This window comes from Lethenteron reissneri, unplaced genomic scaffold (assembly GCF_015708825.2).
Source record: "Lethenteron reissneri isolate LAM-NWPU_2019-01 unplaced genomic scaffold, ASM1570882v1 scaffold_1937, whole genome shotgun sequence".
Taxonomy (NCBI): domain Eukaryota; kingdom Metazoa; phylum Chordata; class Hyperoartia; order Petromyzontiformes; family Petromyzontidae; genus Lethenteron; species Lethenteron reissneri.
In genome coordinates, this window is record NW_026891704.1 from 356503 (window position 1) to 373453 (window position 16951).

Sequence of the window (16951 nt, forward strand, 5' to 3'; positions counted from 1 at the left end):
CAAATAGATCACCTTTGCAAGGAATCTAGTACTGCATTAACCAATCTAGATTTGAAGTTTTCGTGACTGCATGGATCCATACTTTTTGGTTCTTTCGGTAAAGTCACGTAGGTAGAAAATAAATTAAACCACGACGTTTCGATCGCAACACAAGCAATCGTCATCAGGTGGGAAAACCACAGCAAACATTTTCTCGCAAACATTTTCTCGCAAACATTTTCTTACAAGCATTTTCTTGCAAACATTTTCTCGCTAACATTTTCTTGCACACATTTTCTTGCACACATTTTCTTGCTGTGGGTTTCCTGGCCTGCCTACGATCCATCCTGGGTTTAACCAGGCTGGATTGTGTGAGGAGCTCACAAATCCTCGAAAGATCTGGACACACTCCCATCGGTGAGCACCTCTGGCAGGCAAGGCTGCGTTGGCTGGGCCATGTAGCCCACATGCCCAATCACCACATGCCCAAACAGCTTTTGTTCGGCCGGACCGAGGGTGCTAAACGGGCGCGGCACGGGCTAGAGAAGAGATGGAGTGATGTGGTATAGGAGGATGTGGAGCTGAGTGGACTTGCCGATGACTGGTACCAGCGGTGTCAAGATCGGCCTCTGTGGAGGAGGCTCGTGAAGGACGCTACTGGGCAGTTGGAGGCAGTCGCCCTCCAACAACAACGGAGGGCATAGGAGCGACGCTCACAACAACGAGCGGAGCGCCGGGTGGCTAAAGCACAGCAAGTTGGCACGGTAGGGGGCACAGGTGGTGCATCAGCCAGTCATCTCGGTCATCTCAAGTCAGTCGACCCGTGGCACCTGCTGGGTCTGCCCCGTGACCTCCTGCCAGCGAGCGTTTGACATTTCACGTGGCCTCAAGGTGCACATGGCCTGGCACAAGCGTCGTGGTGATGTCACCGCCACTTTGTGGCGAATGGCGGTTGTTGTTGTTGAACCTCTTTGATGTGACGTCAAATCAAACCCACCCCCCCCCCGCTCGTCACACATCGTCACAAATATCTGACCCCCCCCCCCCCCAGGTGCGTGACGTCATTTATGGACGCTCCCTCATGCCAATTAGAGTTGCGGGGCAAGGATAACAAAACTAATCACAAAAAGCAGTTCTGAAGAAATATTGAACATTCAGATTTCTAAGTGCATAAAGCTCCAGTGGCTTCCAAACATCGGAAGGAAGAGCGTTCCAGACGGCCGCAGAAGCGCATCTGAAAGCGCCGTCTTTGTTCGATGGCCGAGCCAAAATCCGCTGCAGCCTTGACAGAGGTCGCAAACGGGTTTTGATTCCTTACCCGTACCCGGCCGCACCAGGGTCGAAAACGGGTACCCGATACCCGTACCCTACCCGTACCCGGCCGGGTATCGGGTAGGGTACGGGTATCGGGTACCCGATTGCGACCTCTGGGATGAAGCCATGTTGCAGGCGCGGGTGGGTTGATTCTAGGAACTTGAATTGTGAGAAAAGACAAAACGTTGGGAAATGAGTGACAAACAGTTACTCACCAGTGACTCACGGCCTACCCGTACCCGGCCGCACCAGGGTCGCAAACGGGTACCCGTACCCGGCCGGGTACGGGTAGCTGAGTATCGGGTAGGGTACGGGTATCGGGTACCCGGTTGCGACCTCTGCGCTGTGAGGATGACCGGAGTTCACGTGATGGTTTATGATCCTTGACGAGATCGGCAAGGAACCCCAGATTCATTTGGGGCGAGCACTTTGTGTGTGTAATGCGTGCAACCTTAGCGCGTATTTGGCCCTTCGTTCAGGAGAAGGCCCTGGGCTTGTATGACGACTTGAAAAACAAGTTGGGAGAGGAAGAAGCAGCACAAGTATCAATCATTCAAGGCCACCCGTGGATTGTTTGACAGCTTTCGGGCACGGTTTGGCTTCTAGAACGTAAACATCCAGGGATAGGATCGGGTAAAATATTTTTCAACGCTGTTTAAGATCGTGTTAGGTATCAAATTCCGTTTAAAGGTTCTTGAACTCGGAATTGGTTGTAAATATGTTCATTATGTGTAATACAATATAATGCGTGTACTGTTACATGTCCACTGCCTGGTTTTCTGAAACATGCAAAGTACGTATTTTGGTTGCGAGGTATGAAACACAACACGGCTTTTTTTCCCTCCTGATGACGATCGCTTGCGTTGTGATCGAAACGTCGTAGTTTTTTGTTATTTTCTTTCAACCTATCTCCGTGACTTTACCGAAAGACCCAGATAATACAACAGATTTCCCTAAGTTACAGCCCCTATCCCTACCGCGTTTCTTATGGACGTGCCCCGCTTTTCGTCGCCATAGACAAGTGTTTACACTCCCTACCCCCCCCTCCCATTAACACGCAGTAGTATTCCTAATTCAGTGAACACATCACCAAATACTGAGGTTTGCCTTGGCACGGGATGCCCGGCAGTGCATGAAACTGTCAAAGAGTCGGACAACTTGGGGCAGAGGTCGCAAACGGGTTTTGATTCCTTACCCGTACCCGTACCGGGCCGCACCAGGGTCACAAATGGGTTACCCGTACCCGGCCGGGTACGGGTTCCCGTTCCCTACCCGTACCCTACCCGAAATGGGTGACAAACGGTTACTCACCAGTGACTCACGGCCTACCCGTACCCAGCCGCACCAGGGTCGCAAACGGCTACCCGTGCCCGGCCGGGTACGGGTAGCCGGGTATCGGGTAGGGTACGGGTATCGGGTACCCGGTTGCGACCTCTGTCCCTAACCCCGACGTATATTGGGACCCGCCCCCGTTGTAAAATAACTTGAGCTCTGTAACACAACGATGACATTCTACCAACACGAGAAGCTCGTCCAATGGCGGGCGGGAGACGGGAGGCTGGCCAAGCTCTCCGCTGATTGGGCCGGGAGAGAGGGAGAGAGGGCCACGCACAGGCTCCCACAGGGCCCCACAAGGCCACACACAGGGTCACACACACAGGCCCCACGCAGGGCCCCACAAGGCCACACACAGGGTCACACACAGAGTACAGAGAAGGCCCCACACAGGGTCACACACACAGGCCCCCACAAGGCCACACACAGGGTCACACACGCAGGGCCCTACATACAGGGTCACACACGCAGGGCCCTACACACAAAGCCCCACAGACAGTGCCCTACACACAGGCCCCCACACAGGGTAACACACACAGGCCCCCACAGGGTCACACACACAGGGCCCCACAGGGCCCCACAAGGCCACACACAGGGCCCCACACACAAAGCCCTACACACACAGGGTCACACACGGGGCTCCACAGGGTCCCCCACAGCCAGAGAGAGCAGGGAGACTGGGTGCCACGACGGGAAATAGAACTGGGCGCTGTGAGCTGGCAACCACTCGGTACTTCCGCTGCGTACGGACTCGGTGCTGCTGAGATCTGACTGTGGCGGCCGATGGGATGGGTAAAGGAAATGCTTGAATGTTTGTCGTGTGTCGAAGCAGACATGCGAACGAGATGGACAGGATCTGATTGTGTTTTTGTTTATTAATTGTACATTCCACAGTAACAGATAACTCGCTGCGTACACGATTACACGCGGATATCTTCTCTATTGTTGATCCAAATCATACTGGTAGGAACCTCCTGGTTACACCAGCCCACGGGGGGTTATTGTGTCCGTCGTGCAGGGAGGGGCTGGGTGGGGAGGGGAGGGTGGGGAGGGACTGGGTGGGGCTGGGTGGGGAGGGGCTGGGTGGGGAGGGGCTGGGTGGGGAGGGGAGGGTGGGGAGGGGCTGGGTGGGGGGTGGGGCTGGGTGGGGAGGGGCTGGGTGGGGAGGGCGGGGAGGGGCTGGGTGGTGAGGGTGGGGTGGGGAGGGTGGGGGGTGGGAGGGGTGGGGCTGGGTGGGGAGGGAGGGGCTGGTCACCCCGTGGTGCCCTTATAAAACTCAACGTTTCACCCCGCCCTCACAGTCGGCCATATTTGCGGAACACACCAGGCCGCCGTTGACCCTGGCCATTGACCGAGCAACCCAACGTTCCTACCAGCTCCCTCCGCAGGAATGTGTTAGAAAAGAGAAATATGTGAAATCAATGAAAAAATTATCAAACAACAGGAACAATACTCACCCACGTGCTATCAGAGCAGATCTATAAACCCGTATTCCTATAAACCCCTACAATAGTCAGCCTACCGCTGATTCCACTGTGTTATCAGAGAAACACATAAACCCCTAATCCTAGAGTTACCCTCCCCCTGGTTAAAATAAAGAAAAGTGGGGTTGTGGTGATGGGGTAGGGGTAGTGATAGGGGTTAGGGTCGTGATAGGAGATTGTGATGGGGGTGGCAATAGGGGTAGTGATAAGGGTAGTGATAGGAGATCGTGATGGGGGTATTGATAAGGGTCGTGATAGGAGATAGTGATGGGGGTGGCAATAGGGGTAGTGATAGGAGATTGTGATGGGGGTGGCAATAGGGGTAGTGATAAGGGTAGTGATAGGAGATCGTGATGGGGGTATTGATAAGGGTCGTGATAGGAGATAGTGATGGGGGTGGCAATAGGGGTAGTGATAGGAGATTGTGATGGGGGTGGCAATAGGGGTAGTGATAAGGGTCGTGATAGGAGATCGTGATGGGGTTATTGATAAGGGTCGTGATAGGAGATAGTGATGGGGGTGGCAATAGGGGTAGTGATAGGACATCGTGATGGGGGTGGCAATAGGGGTAGTGATAAGGGTAGTGATAGGAGATCGTGATGGGGGTATTGATAAGGGTCGTGATAGGAGATAGTGATGGGGGTGGCAATAGGGGTAGTGATAGGAGATTGTGATGGGGGTGGCAATAGGGGTAGTGATAAGGGTCGTGATAGGAGATCGTGATGGGGTTATTGATAAGGGTCGTGATAGGAGATAGTGATGGGGGTAGTGATAGGGGTAGTGATAGGAGATCGTGATGGGGGTAGTGATAGGAGATCGTGATGGGGGTATTGATAAGGGTAGTCAAAGGAGATCGTGATGAGGGTAGCGATAGGGGCAGTGATAGGAGATCGTGATGGGGATAGCGATAGGGGTAGTGATAGGAGATAGTGATGGGGGTATTGATAAGGGTCGTGATAGGAGATCGTGATGGGGGTAGCGATAGGAGATCGTGATGGGGGTAGCGATAGGGGTAGTGATAGGAGATCGTGATGGGGGTATTGATAAGGGTAGTGATAGGAGATCGTGATGGGGGTAGCGATAGTGGTAGTGATAGGAGATCGTGATAGGAGATCGTGATGGGGGTATTGATAAGGGTAGTGATAGGAGATCGTGATGGGGGTAGCGATAGTGGTAGTGATAGGAGATCGTGATAGGAGATCGTGATGGGGGTAGCGATAGGGGCAGTGATAGGGGCAGTGATAGGAGGTAGTGATAGAGGTTGCATATTTCACCACGAGCATGTTCGTGTGGTTAAGGCGGACTTCAATTGCAATACTCGGTGTCTAGTTGATGTCTGAACATCTGATACCACCACCACCCCATCCTCCATTATTGCTGCGAAGGGGTAACGAAGCCGATTTCTTCAGGCTCCATCTCCGCAGGGGTTGTTCGTTTTGCCGACTTCTCCCTCCGTCTGGCTCCGTGCCGAGAATCACTACACGGAGACCTGCTTCACCTGGGAGCCGCCGTAGCTCCCGTCCATGACGGTGATGGTCACGAGCGCTCGACCGCCACCGTCCCCGCCCGGAGCGTTCGGACCCCGACCCTGGCCGTGGTCACCCAGATTCACGGACTTGTAGCTCGCCGCCAACGCCCTCGTTCTGTTGGTCCTCCACTTGACGTAGACCAGGCTGCCGATAAGGATGATCACGCAGAGCGAGGTGACGGCGATGATGGTGGCGACGTTCTTTCCGCTGCTTACCTCTGCGAGACACGGGACAACGAGGCATCAAGTTCAAGTTTCATGTATTAGGTGTAGCCCTGTGAGCCATTCGGTTCTTGAATCGGGTGCAACCGCAACAAACAAAAGCACAAAAACATGAACAAGAAAACATCTTAAAGTGAATATGTGACTAATTGGGAATGGGACGCAAGCGTAATGTAGGCAATGTCCTTGAAGTTGATTGGTCCACACCCGAGACAGCTTTCCTTAGAGCCTAGTCTCACATGGGTTGGACCGGATGAAGCCAAAAGGCGTGTGGACCAATCAACTTCAAGGACAGTGCATACATTATCAGAGTTGTGTTTTTTGTTTGCATTATAACTGCAGGTATTGTGGTCTATGCAAACATGACTCCTTGTAAAAAAAGGTGTCAGTTTTGTTGCCAGGCAGAAGGGTAAAAAAACAATTATCATATTTTTTTACTGGCAAATGAGGTTCCAATGGTGTAAAAGTTCAACATCTATGCTATGGCCTCCGCACCACCGCTGCCCCGCTGTGCCGAATACACACCACACACACAGACAGACAGAGGAGCAAACGAGAAGAGGATGCGACCTCTCCATCGAAGTTTACCTGCTTCCGATCTTTGGTTTGCAGGGACAGCCGGCGGATCTGCAAATAACAAAAAGACACAAGACGTGAGGAGGAGCGGAGTGGCTGCTTGCCACTCTCAACGGGGCTCACAGAGCGTCAATGTGTTCTAGATTTGAAGCTTTCGTGACTGCAAGGATTCATATTCTTAGGTTTTTTCGGTAAAGTCACGTAGTTAAAAAATTTAAGTTAATGAAAGTAAAATAAAAAATACAATAAAAATCACGATGTTTCGGAGGCAACACAAGCTTCCGTCTTCAGGTGGAACCGTCACAGCCATGACTGCTGTATCAAGTAAATGAGAAATACCAAGAAAACAGTCCTTGTATATATACTGGTTGAGGGTGGGAGGAGCCAAGGTAGGCCCTGGATATTATAAAAAATAAAATAAAAAATAAAATAATATCCAGGGCCTACCTTGGCTCCTCCCACCCTCAACCAGTATATATACAAGGACTGTTTTCTTGGAATTTCTCTCACTTGATGCAGCAGTCGTGCTGTGTATCACTTGATACAGCTGTCGTGCTGTGACGGTTCCACCTGAAGACGGAAGCTTGTGTTGCCTCCGAAACGTCGTGATTTTTATTTTATTTTTATTTTACTTTTATTAATTTTAATTCTTTACCTACGTGACTTTACCGAAAAAACCTAAGAATATGAATAAGCATCAATGTGAACGCATCAATTGTCTTAGGGCGGCGTCTTACAAAGCGAGGCTTGTTGTTGTGTAATGTGAGGATATATCCGACTCAATGACGTATCACAACTCGTCATGGTGATTGGCTCTGCTGGTCCTGGTCCATAGCCAATGGGGGGAAGCCTAGGGGCGTGGCCATGACGTAATGGAAAGGTGACAGCTGTAAGTAGGGGATTGGTTCTGCTGGCTTTGGCCACAGCCAATGGGGAGACGAGTCAGGGGCGTGGTCCCGGGAGCTTACGAAGGGGCCTGGAATATTCCATGGAGGCTAACCAGGATTGGTGGAAACGTACCACGTGACCCGAGTATTAAATAGGGCTGGAGACGAACGACACGTGGTCAGAACGGGAACGAACAGAGGAAGGGGGCCACGCGGGAGCGGGGCTCCGGGTTGCCACGTGGCGGTGTGCGTCTCTCTCTCTATCTGTCCCTCTCACGCTGCCTGTCAGCAGCGTGCAGGAAACTGTAATACAAGTTGAATAAAAGACGGATTCCAGAAGTCGCCTTAACGAGCTGTATTACAGTTGTACACGGTGCAACAACAGGAATGAGAAGAGTTTGGTAGTACGTGTTGTTCACGTCGTTTATTGTGAAAATTCGGTCACAGTTCCTATGATCACTGTTTCATTGCTTTCATGGCTTTATTTTGGTGATTTTCGAAAAGTTTTTTGGTTTGGCCATGTTTGTTTGTTGTAGTACAGAGTTAGACTGATGGCCTTAATCTAAGTTGTCTTGTGGTTGTTGTTGTTTGACTTGCATCCCACTGGGATATTTGCACAGGGTTGGTGTACGGTGATTTTTTCTGCAATATTTTGCTGTCTTTTCTTGGATTTTCTGTTTGCACTTAGTCACATATTCACTTTAAGATGTTTTCTTGTTCATGTTTTTGTGTTTTTGTTTGTTGCGGTTGCACCCGATTCAAGAGCCGAATGGCTCATAGGGCTACACCTAATACACGAACTTTGAAAATGAACTTTGTCTACAGCTTGACACGGATCGCGTGACCTCGTGGCAATTCGAGCATAAGCAGTCGACCGCAAGATTCCCGCACGGTGTCGCAACTGCGCTGCTCGCGATGATGCTGCTACTGGTGTGTCTCTCTCTCATCTCTCCCTCTCGTCTCTCTCTCGTCTCACTCTTGTCCAGAGGTTGCAACCGGGTACCCGATACCCGTACCCTACCCGATAACCGGCTACCCGTACCCGGCCGGGTACGGGTACCCATTTGCGACTCTGGTGCGGCCGGGTACGGGTACGGGTAAGGAATCAAAACCCGTTTGCGACCTCTGGTCTTGTCTCCCTCTATTCTCCATACCGTACACGGATACAGTATATTGTGTACTATATTAAATACATTTACCATGCAAGTTACATTCTATGCTATAAAATATTAATCATTTTGCATTCAAAACACTTCCCGGGAACTTTTCAAACGTGACCCTCGGTAAGTTTGGTACCTGATTGCTCGACGTTGCTGCCCGGCTCACGGATCGTCAGGCGAACGGTGGCCTTGTGCTGTTTGTTCTCCGCCATGTCAATCACTTCACAGGTGTACGAGCCTCCGTCGTCATGGCTCAGCTCGATGAGTTCGATGCCCGCTTCTCCCGCGCTCAGATCGCCTTCCCAAATCACGCGCTCCGTTTTGCGCTTCAGCCTGTTGTGATAGTAGAGGATCTTTAAAATGGGATCAACAAGGGAGGAGAGGACAACGACACATAGAGGGCATTGATGATTACACTGGTCAACACACTTTTTCTGGCATAAGGTATTTCAACGGTTTTAAGGTAATTTTGGGGTGCTGATTTCCAAATCTGGCGTCAGTTTTAGTCTATCACATCAGGTTTTTGAGATGTCAAATATTGCATTTTCAATAAAAACTGCGGAAGAAAAATATTAAATAAATGTGGATATCTACATAAAATTATATTATAAACACACTATCCTAAAAATACAGCACCATATTTTAACACTAAAGCAGTCACTGACTCGCATCCACTCCAACATTTACAATTAAAATTCAGAAGAAAAAACGCCACTTTTTAAAAAAAAATTATTGCTGTGGTTTTCACACCTGATGATGATTGCTTGTGTTGCATTCGAAACGTCGTGAGAATTTTATTGTTTTATTTTATTATTTCCCTTCTACGTGACTTTACCGAAAGAAGCCAGAATATGAATCCCTGCAGTCATGAAAGCTTTAAATCGAAATTCAAGAGCCGTGACGTTTCGCCGGTAATTACAACAGCAACAACAACCACCATCACCAGGCAAAAACCCAGAGTTGTGGAGAAATCCTCCTGCCAATTGCACAAAGCGTTGATTGCCAGCTCTGTACATTCGTATACGGTTCACACAATATTGCTTTTGCAGAGACCAAGATACTCTGCAAACCTTCGGGCTACCATCAAAATTTGTCCATGAAGCCATCCATATATATAATGTATAAACACAGCAAGGCCGTAATTATATTATTTAATTACAATATTCAAATATGCTCAAAATGTTCCCCCCCAATATATTGTTCTCAAAAATATTTAAAAATAATAATTGCCCATGCTATGTAAATAAAAACAACAATTTGCTAAACCTTGGCCCACAATATCTTGACTTGTCTTCATATAACAACGCATAGATTTCTGTTTGTATTATTGTGGTTACGGTTGTACGTTATTAATCCCTAATCTCTGCCATTACATACAACGAAACAAGAAATGGTAAAAAAATTAACCCGTAAAAACAAAGTTTTTCACTATAAATCCTTTATATGCGTGGCATCGGTTTTATTTTATTATTCATTTCTGTTTTTCTTGAATAAGAGTTTTATTTTTATCACATTGGTATTTGAAATTAAATATGAAAAAAATGTTTTCCTAAAAAGTGGAAATTTTTTGAATTTTTTTCACGAAAATAAATTGTCACGCACAACGAGTCTGTGTGCAAAATGTCAGCTCAATTGTATCACGGGAAGTGAGTTAAAAAAACGACCGAAGGTTTGCACGGTCGTAAGCGCGCAAGCAAGCAAGTCAACTTAATATAAAGGATTTAATTTTTTTTCCCTAAAAAGTGGAATATTTTGGAAAAACATTTTTACGAAAAAAATTGTCACGCACAACGAGTCTGTGTGCAAAATATCAGCTCGATTGGATCACGGGAAGTGGGTTAAAAAACGACCGAAAGATTTGCACGGTCGTAAGCGCGCAAGCAAGCAAGTGAACTTAATATAAAGGATTTTAAAAAAGTAAAGACAGAGCAATGTAAAACAATATACTATTAGACATTATTGTACAACATAAATGAAAAGTCCATCCCATGTGCTAGTGAAATTTTTTTATATTTTAGGCAGGAAATTCGTTTTCAAATTTAGATTTTTTTTTTTCTGGGGGGGGGCCAAATCTTCCACATTGATAAATAACGCGATCTAACCCAACAAAAACCTTAATTATGAATGCCTACGGATGTCGATTCTAAAACAGTGGAGGGGAAAAAAACCGAGGGACCCAGAGATAAGCTACGCGACCACGGGGAGAGAGAGACACGCAAACCCCAAATATCCAAGAAGCGATTTAAAGCTTTCGTGACTGCAGGGATTCATCTTCTTGGTTCTTTCGGTAAAGTCACGTAGAAGGGAAATAATAAAATAATAAAAATAAAACATAATAAAATATACAATTCTCACGACGTTTCGGCCACAACGCAAGCAGCCGTTTCTTCACCTGAGGACGGCTGCTTGCGTTGTGGCCGAAACGTCGTGAGAATTATTTTATTATGTTTTATTTTTATTATTGTATTACTTCCCTTCTACGTGACTTTACCGAAAGAACCAAGAAGATATACAAGAAGCGTCAGGGTCGGGATCGAACCCACCGCCTCCTGCACACCAGGCGAGGGAGATGACATCTCACATCGCTGCTGTTGCTGCTGTTGTTGTTGCTTTTACCTGGAATTCGTCACCATCTCGAAGCCATTTCCACTGCACGCTGATCGCAGCGACGTCCTTGGTTCGATCAAAGTGGCAGGGCAGGCGCACGGACGATCCCAGGTCGCCCTCGACCTCTTCAGTGTCAGCCAGGACCGCAGAGACCTGCAGAGCGAGCACTGGGAAGCAGAGGTCGCAAACGGGTTTTGATTCCTTACCCGTACCCAGCCGCACCAGGGTCGCAAATGGGTACCCGTACCCGTTCCCTACCCGTACCCTATCCGAAATGAGTGACAAACGGTAACTCACCGGTGACTCACGGCCTACCCGTACCCGGCCGCACCAGGATCGCAAACGGCTACCCGTACCCGGCTACCCGTACCCGGCCGGGTACGGGTAGCCGGGTATCGGGTAGGGTACGGGTATCGGGTAGGGTACGGGTATCGGGTACCCGGTTGCGACCTCTGCTGGGAAGACGCGTGAGCAACAGGCCACGTTGTTACTCTTAGTTCTTTCGGTAAAGTCACCGTGTAGGTAAAAAATGTAATTAAAATTAATAAAAATAAAACAATAAAATCATCACGTTTCGGAGGCAACACAAGTCTCCGTCATCAGGTGGGACCGTCACAGCCAGATTGGCTGCATCACTTGATGACAGCCAGATTTGCTGCTGATGCAGCAAGTTTGGCTGTGACGGTCCCACCTGATGATGGAGACTTGTGTTGCCTCCGAAACGTCGTGATTTTATTGTTTTATTTTTATGAATTTTAATTAAAAATTTTACTACGTGACTTTACCGAAAGAACTAAGAGTATGAATCATTGCAGTCACGAAAGCTTCAAATCTAGAATTAGGCCACGTTGACCCAGCTGAGCGATGGCAAGAGAGCCGAGGGGTGAGTTTGATGAGGGAGTGAGCAGGTGAGTTAGAGGGTGAATCAATGAGCGAGTGGATACGCGGGTGAATGAGTAGTGCGTTTGGTGAGTGAGTACGTGAGTGAGTGAACGAGTGGGCGGTGAGTGAGTGGGTGAGTGAGTGAATACGTGAGTGAGTGTACGGGTAGGCGGTGAGTGAGTGGGTGAGTGAGGGAATGAGCCCTGTGTGGGTGGGTGAGTCGGTGATTGAGCGGGTGGGTGTGTGGGCGATTGAATAGTGCGTTTGGTGAGTGGTTGAGTGAATACGTGAATGAACGAGTGGGTGAATGAATGGCTACATAGGGTGCAAAAGAAGTTCAACATACACTACAATACTATACACATAGTCACATATTCACTTTAAGATGTTTTTTGTTCATGTTTTTTTTGTTTGTTGCGGTTGCACCCGATTCAAGAGCCGAATGGCTCACAGGGCTATACCTAATAAATGAACTTGAACTTCAACTACAATACTATACACATAAATACTACTACACACTACACTACGATACACATACACACTACTACACACTACAATACTATACACTACTATACACTATACTATACACTACACTATACACTACACTATACACTACACAACAATAAACTACGTTATTGTATTTGCCAGCTAAAGCCCACTGAGTTGTGTAGCTCTTTTTCAACGCTTTCACTTGCTTGTCGTGGTCAAATCTTGTCATCAACATTTAGTCAACTTCCCATTGTCAAATCAATTCCAAATTTCGCACGCGGACTCAGATCCGGTGACAATACATGCCTGTAGAAAAATCGACATCAATTAATCGATTAATTCGCTACTTTAAAGCAATTGACATGTTGTATTTATATATATTTGTGTGTCGGTCAAAACGCCACGGTCCCTAAACTGTGGAATCGGCTCGCACACGAAGCAGGCGCCACGTGCCGCGGGCGCCATTAACGGACTTCTCGACCGCGAGTTAAACGAAGTTGTTAATAAAACCGTTGCTTTAAAAAAAGACGTTTTTAAAGTAATCAACGTTTTTGGGTGTTAGATCGCGTTATTTATAAATGTGTCGTAACCCTCCACCACCCGACACGGCCAATCAGTAAAAAAGTGTCACGTTGACAAAAGACAAATAGTTCACTGCTTTAGCCCACCGGTGTGTTGAAGCGTGAAACCACAACATTTACAATTTGAGTAGCACGACGTTTCGCTGGTAATTGCATCCAGCATCAACGAAACGTCGTACTCAGATTGTAAATGTTGTGGTTTCACGCTTCAACACACCGGTGGGCTAAAGCAGTGAACTATTTGTCTTTTGTCAACGTGACACTTTTTTACTGATTGGCCGTGTCTGGTGGTGGAGGGTTACGACACATTTATAAATAACGCGATCTAACACCCAAAAACGTTGATTATGAATAATATTGGTTGCGAAAGCCTGCCACGTGTTAAACTGTTTTTAAAGTAGTTTATTTCAGAAGCGACCTGGTCACAAAGAGAGAGAGAAAGACGCGAAAAAACAACAATAATTGTCAGGGTCACGATCGAACCTACAACCTCCTGCATACGAGGCGAGGAAGATGACATCTCGCTACGCAGAGCACGGAGAGTGATGATATATGAACCTCGGTCTATATAACCCACTAGCTGCACTACTACCTGGCTGCGCCCGGGACTTGGATTCACCACACCCGGCCGCCTTTGTCTCCCCAGTGGCGATGTTCACACACAGCACCAGTTACTCGTTTGAGGCTGAGTCGACCTAGGGGAGGCCCAGGAGCGGTTGAAATAATCGTCACCGGTGGTGGCCGTGAGCGGGAATTGAACTCGGGTCGCCGGGTTCGTAGCGCGGCGTAGCGCTAACCACTACACCACCGCTCCCCCCACACACACAGACACACACACAGTGCACTAACCACTACACTACAATGCGTTACGCTTCTACACGCGCGGGTCACGTGACAGATGTGACGTCACAGCTCACTTGCCGTGCAAAAAATCTCTGCATTATTGAGCTCCCCCCCCCCCAAGAAAACACAAAAGTGTATTTTTTATAATTGTTGCATGGTGTACAGTCTGGAAAGTACCCACACGGCACTACACTACACTATACACTACACTATACACTACACTATACACTAGTGTTGTACTAGTATACTACACTATACACTACACTATACACTATTATACACTACACTATACACTACTATACACTACACTATACACTACACAATACACTACACTATACATTTACAATTCGAGTATTGTGACGTTTCGCCAGTAATTACAACAACAACCAGCCCAGAGTTGTGGAGAAATCCTCCTCACTATTATGGATAAAGAGCTTAGTAGCTCTTCGGATTGCGGCCCCCCTCCGAGATGAGTGACAGAGATTGACTGCACACAGCCACCACGAGGTGGCGGTCCACAACAACAACCGCCATTCGCCACTAAGTGGCGGTGAGGTCACCACAACGTTTGTGCCAGGCTAGGTGCACTTCTCGGATGGGAGGTCACGGGACAGACCCAGCAGGTGCCATGGGTTGGCTGACTGAGATGACTGGCAGATGCACCACCTGTGCCCTCTACTGTGCCAACTCGCTGCGTTTTATCCGCCCAGCGCTCCGCTCGTTGTTGTGAGCGTCGATCCTCCGCCCTCCGTTGTTGTTGGAGGGCGACTGCCTCCAACTGCCCAGTAGCATCCTTCACGAGCCTCCTCCACAGAGGCCGATCTTGACACCGCTGGTACCAGTCATCGGCAAGTCCACTCAGCTCCACGTCCTCCTGTACCACGTCACTCCATCTCTTCTCTAGCCCGTGCCGCGCCCGTTTAGCCCCCTCGATCCGACCGAACAAAAGCTGTTTAGGCATGCGGTGGCTGGGCATGCGGGCTACATCACCCAGCCAACGCAGCAGCGTTGCCTGCCGGAGGAGCTCACCGATGGGACTTTGCCCAGATCTTTCCGTCACACACACACGCACACACACACACACCCGTCACACACACACACACCCGTCACACACACACACACCCGTCACACACACACCCGTCACACACACACACCCGTCACACACACCCGTCACACACACGCACGCACACACACGCACGCACACACACGCACGTCACACACACGCACGTGTCACGCACAGTCCCCGAGGTGTCACTCACCAGCGAGTGCCACTCTCCACGCCATCGTCGTCGTCGTCGTCTCCGCTGCTACGACATTCAGGAGCAGCAGCAGTAGCAGTGGTCTCAGGGTCTCTCTCTCTGCCCTCTCTTCTCACCTTGCTACCCCCCCCCCCACCCCCTACGTCTCAGTCTCACTGCGCTTTCTTCTTCTCTCTCTCTCTTCCGTCTTTGCCTCTGTGCGTGTGTGTGTCGGTGTGTGTGTGTCAGTGTTTGTCTGTGCGTGTGTTTCTGCGTATGTGTGTCAATGTATGTGTGTGTCAGTGTCTGTGTGTGTGTCAGTGTCTGTGTGTCAGTGTGTGTCTGTGTGTCAGTGTATGTGTGTGTCAGTGTGTATGTGTGTGTGTCAGTGTGTGTGTGTCTCTGTGTGTGTCTGTGTATATCTGTGTGTGTCTCTGTGAGTGTATCTCTGTCTTTGTGTCTCTGTGTCTCTGTGAGTATCTCTGTGTCTCTGTGAGTGTCTGTGTGTCTCTGTGTCTCTGTGTGTGTCTGTGTGTGTCTCTTTATATGCGTTGTAAACACTGCGTCGTGAGCCCGAGTGACTCAAAACTAAACTCGTCTCGTCTTCCTCTTTCTCGGTAGGGGATTACCCCCCACGTCTCCCTCCCCCTTTCTCTCCCCCCTCCTCTATCTCTCTCAAGCGGTAGCTATACCTAGAAATACAGACACATAGACATACACAGAGCTGCATAGACACTCATAGAGACACATAGACATACACACACACAGACATACACAGAGCTGCATAGATACTCATAGAGACACATAGACACTCATACACATAGACATACACAGAGCTGCATAGATACTCATAGAGACACATAGACACTCATACACATAGACATACACAGAGCTGCATAGATACTCATAGAGACACAGACACTCGTAGAGATTGAGTGGATGAGTGAGATGGTGAGTGAATAGGTGAGTGAGTGAGCGGGTGACTATGTGAGTCAGGTGAGCGGGTGAGTAGGTGAGTGAGTGAGCGGGTGCGTGAGTGAGAATGTGAGTGGGTAAGTGAGCGGGTGAGTAGGTGAGTGAATAGGTGAGTGTGCGGGTGAGTGGGTTTTTAGGTGAGTGAGTAGGTGAGTGGGTGAGTGAGTAGGTGAGTGAGTGAGCGGGTGCGTGAGTGAGAATGTGAGTGGGTAAGTGAGCGGATGAGTAGGTGAGTGAATAGGTGAGTAAGCGGGTGAGAGGGTTTTTAGGTGAGTGAGTAGGTGAGTGGATGAGTAGGTGAGTGGGTGAGTGAGCTGGTGAGTAAGTAGGTGAGTGAGTAGGTGAGTGAGTGGGTGAGTGCGTAGGTGAGTGGATGAGTCAGTAGGTGAGCGGGTGAGTGGGTGAGTGAGCGGGTGAGTGAGTGGGTGAGTGAGTAGGTGAGTGAGTGGGTGAGTGAGCAGGTGAGCGGGTGAGTGAGTGGGTGAGTGAGGCGGTCACGCACACTGACTACACTGCAGTCAAGGGTTACACCTCCGGGTGCACGGGGTTCAGTTCCTGCTTTCGATTGGGGGCATCTCACACAACCAGGACCACGTCCACAATCCATGCTCGCAGTGTCACTCACCACGTGATGCAGGGGCGATGGAATGTTACCTCCCTCGCCCTGTATGCAGGAGGTCGTGGGTTCGATCCCACTGTTGCATATTTGGAGTCTGCGTGTCTCTCTCTCTCTCTCCCATCACCACGGTGGCTAGGAGATGTTGACTACCTCGCCTGGTACACAGGAGGTCGTGGGTTCGATCCCTGACACTGAGAGATGTTGACTACCTCGCCTGGTCCACAGGAGGTCG

At 49.0% G+C, this 16951-nt stretch overlaps 1 protein-coding gene across 1 annotated transcript; it reads right to left on the reverse strand.

Moving 5' to 3' along the window:
* Positions 1-4259: 4259 nt before the first annotated feature.
* LOC133339630 (myelin protein zero-like protein 1) lies at positions 4260-16559 on the reverse strand. Its single transcript, XM_061547778.1, has 5 exons — positions 15147-16559; positions 11102-11259; positions 8622-8838; positions 6451-6489; positions 4260-5858 (listed from the first exon to the last, which is right to left on the reverse strand). Exons 1-5 carry the CDS (start codon positions 15169-15171, stop codon positions 5590-5592), a joined length of 708 nt encoding a protein of 235 aa, XP_061403762.1. The 5' UTR covers positions 15172-16559; the 3' UTR covers positions 4260-5589.
* Between the last annotated feature and the right edge of the window lie 392 nt (positions 16560-16951).

Coding starts and splice junctions, on each gene's coding strand:
- LOC133339630 (XM_061547778.1), bottom strand. CDS start 15,171: ATGGCGTGGAGAGTGGCACTCGCTG. Junction 11,260..15,146: donor GTGGAGAGTGGCACTCGCTG/GTGAGTGACACC, acceptor TCTGCTTCCCAG/TGCTCGCTCTGCAGGTCTCT. Junction 8,839..11,101: donor GAGATGGTGACGAATTCCAG/GTAAAAGCAACA, acceptor CCCATTTTAAAG/ATCCTCTACTATCACAACAG.